Source organism: Morone saxatilis, unplaced genomic scaffold, assembly GCF_004916995.1.
Source record: "Morone saxatilis isolate NCDOM2014 unplaced genomic scaffold, NCSU_SB_2.0 Contig22, whole genome shotgun sequence".
In the NCBI taxonomy this organism is placed as follows: domain Eukaryota; kingdom Metazoa; phylum Chordata; class Actinopteri; family Moronidae; genus Morone; species Morone saxatilis.
Genome location: NW_023339785.1, coordinates 21,427,399 through 21,428,728, shown reverse-complemented (window position 1 = coordinate 21,428,728; position 1,330 = coordinate 21,427,399). Strand labels below are relative to the sequence as shown.

Sequence of the window (1,330 nt, the reverse complement as noted above, 5' to 3'; positions counted from 1 at the left end):
GAGAGAGAGAGAGAGGGGGGAGGGCAGGTGAGAGGAACAACAGGAAACTGAATGATAAAAAGCTGTGGCATGTTTTAGTGTCTCTCTGTTACTGTGTTGTGTTGTGTTCCTTACCTTTGGCGGTTTGAAGGGGTAGTCTGTGGGGAAGTGTATGGTCAGGAAGAAAACCCCGCTCTGGTAAGGACTGTCATTCTAACGCAGGGAGAGAAACTCTTTAGTGACGGCAAGTTAAGAGAAGAGCTCAAAGTCAGGAGTACGGGAGGGGAAAACATAAAAGCGGAAGGATCGGTGTGGACAGGTGAATACTTACAGGTCCCATGATTGTGGCTTGCCAGTGAAACACTGAAACAGAAACCAGAGAAGTTTGTTATGAAACAGTGTTGGAGTAAATAATGAAGCCGCGTGAAGCTGCAGGTTTGTTTGTACAGTTGAAGGACTCTTACATAAACGGGTCGTGTGACGGCAGCAGACGGATTTACACGTACACAATACGTTATCAAAGGTTCTGCTGAAGAGGAGACCGTCACCCTGACGTATATGAAGGTATAGATATTATTTAGAGTTTGATCTGGCAGCGTTTAAAGCTTTCTACTTCGAGCATCCTGTTGAGGTTTGAGGACAAACGTCAGGTTGAGAAAAAGAAAGTAAACCACAGCAATTACACCTTGTTGTAGTTTATAAAAACCTTTATTTGATGTTGGATGGCAGGAAGCGTCGCGTACAGAGCGACGGGGCTGCTGCTGATTCTTCCCACGCTGTTGTTTTAGTGTAGAGATGTGCCACAGATATGATAAATGTAACACTTTGACCCTCTGGTACAATCTGCTGTAACACAAGAGTCCGTTCTTCCTGAATATAAACACCTGAATTAAAGATTTAATATATATATTTAATAATTATTGACGGTTTAACGTGTCCGACTCTCATTACAACACGTATTTATGAAGCTGTTGATTTCCTGAGATCAGATGTGGTCAGCGTTTGTGATTCCTTGTGTACGATGAATTGTTCGGTTCGTAACAATCTATAATCAATGTGTATCAATCGTACTGAAAGGCTTTCTCAATAAACTCGTCTGTAAATAAAAGATGTAAATGTTCTCGGTGCCGTTTGTCTCCAGCTGATCCACGCGGTCCGTCGCTGCTGCTCGCCGACTTCACGTCGACCTCAGTACGTTGTTTAATGAAATTAATTTAATGAAAACACGTTTAAATCGATTTGTTTCTGTTTCTATGTGAAGGAAAGTTCTCTCTCCACTGAAGAAGCAAAACAGGACGAGATGAACCGTAAACTGGTTCAAATCAAATCAAAGAGCATCTGTAACATCTGT

At 42.3% G+C, this 1,330-nt stretch overlaps 1 protein-coding gene across 1 annotated transcript in view; it reads right to left on the bottom strand.

Moving 5' to 3' along the window:
* Positions 1 to 1,330, bottom strand: part of ube2d2 (ubiquitin-conjugating enzyme E2D 2 (UBC4/5 homolog, yeast)) — a 6,232-nt gene that overhangs the window by 1,260 nt on the left and 3,642 nt on the right. The window contains exons 3-4 of the mRNA XM_035668988.1: positions 311 to 342; positions 49 to 192 (exon numbers count right to left, since the gene is read on the bottom strand). Coding sequence (XP_035524881.1) covers positions 49 to 192; positions 311 to 342 — 176 coding nt within the window. The remainder of the gene's footprint in view (positions 1 to 48; positions 193 to 310; positions 343 to 1,330) is intronic.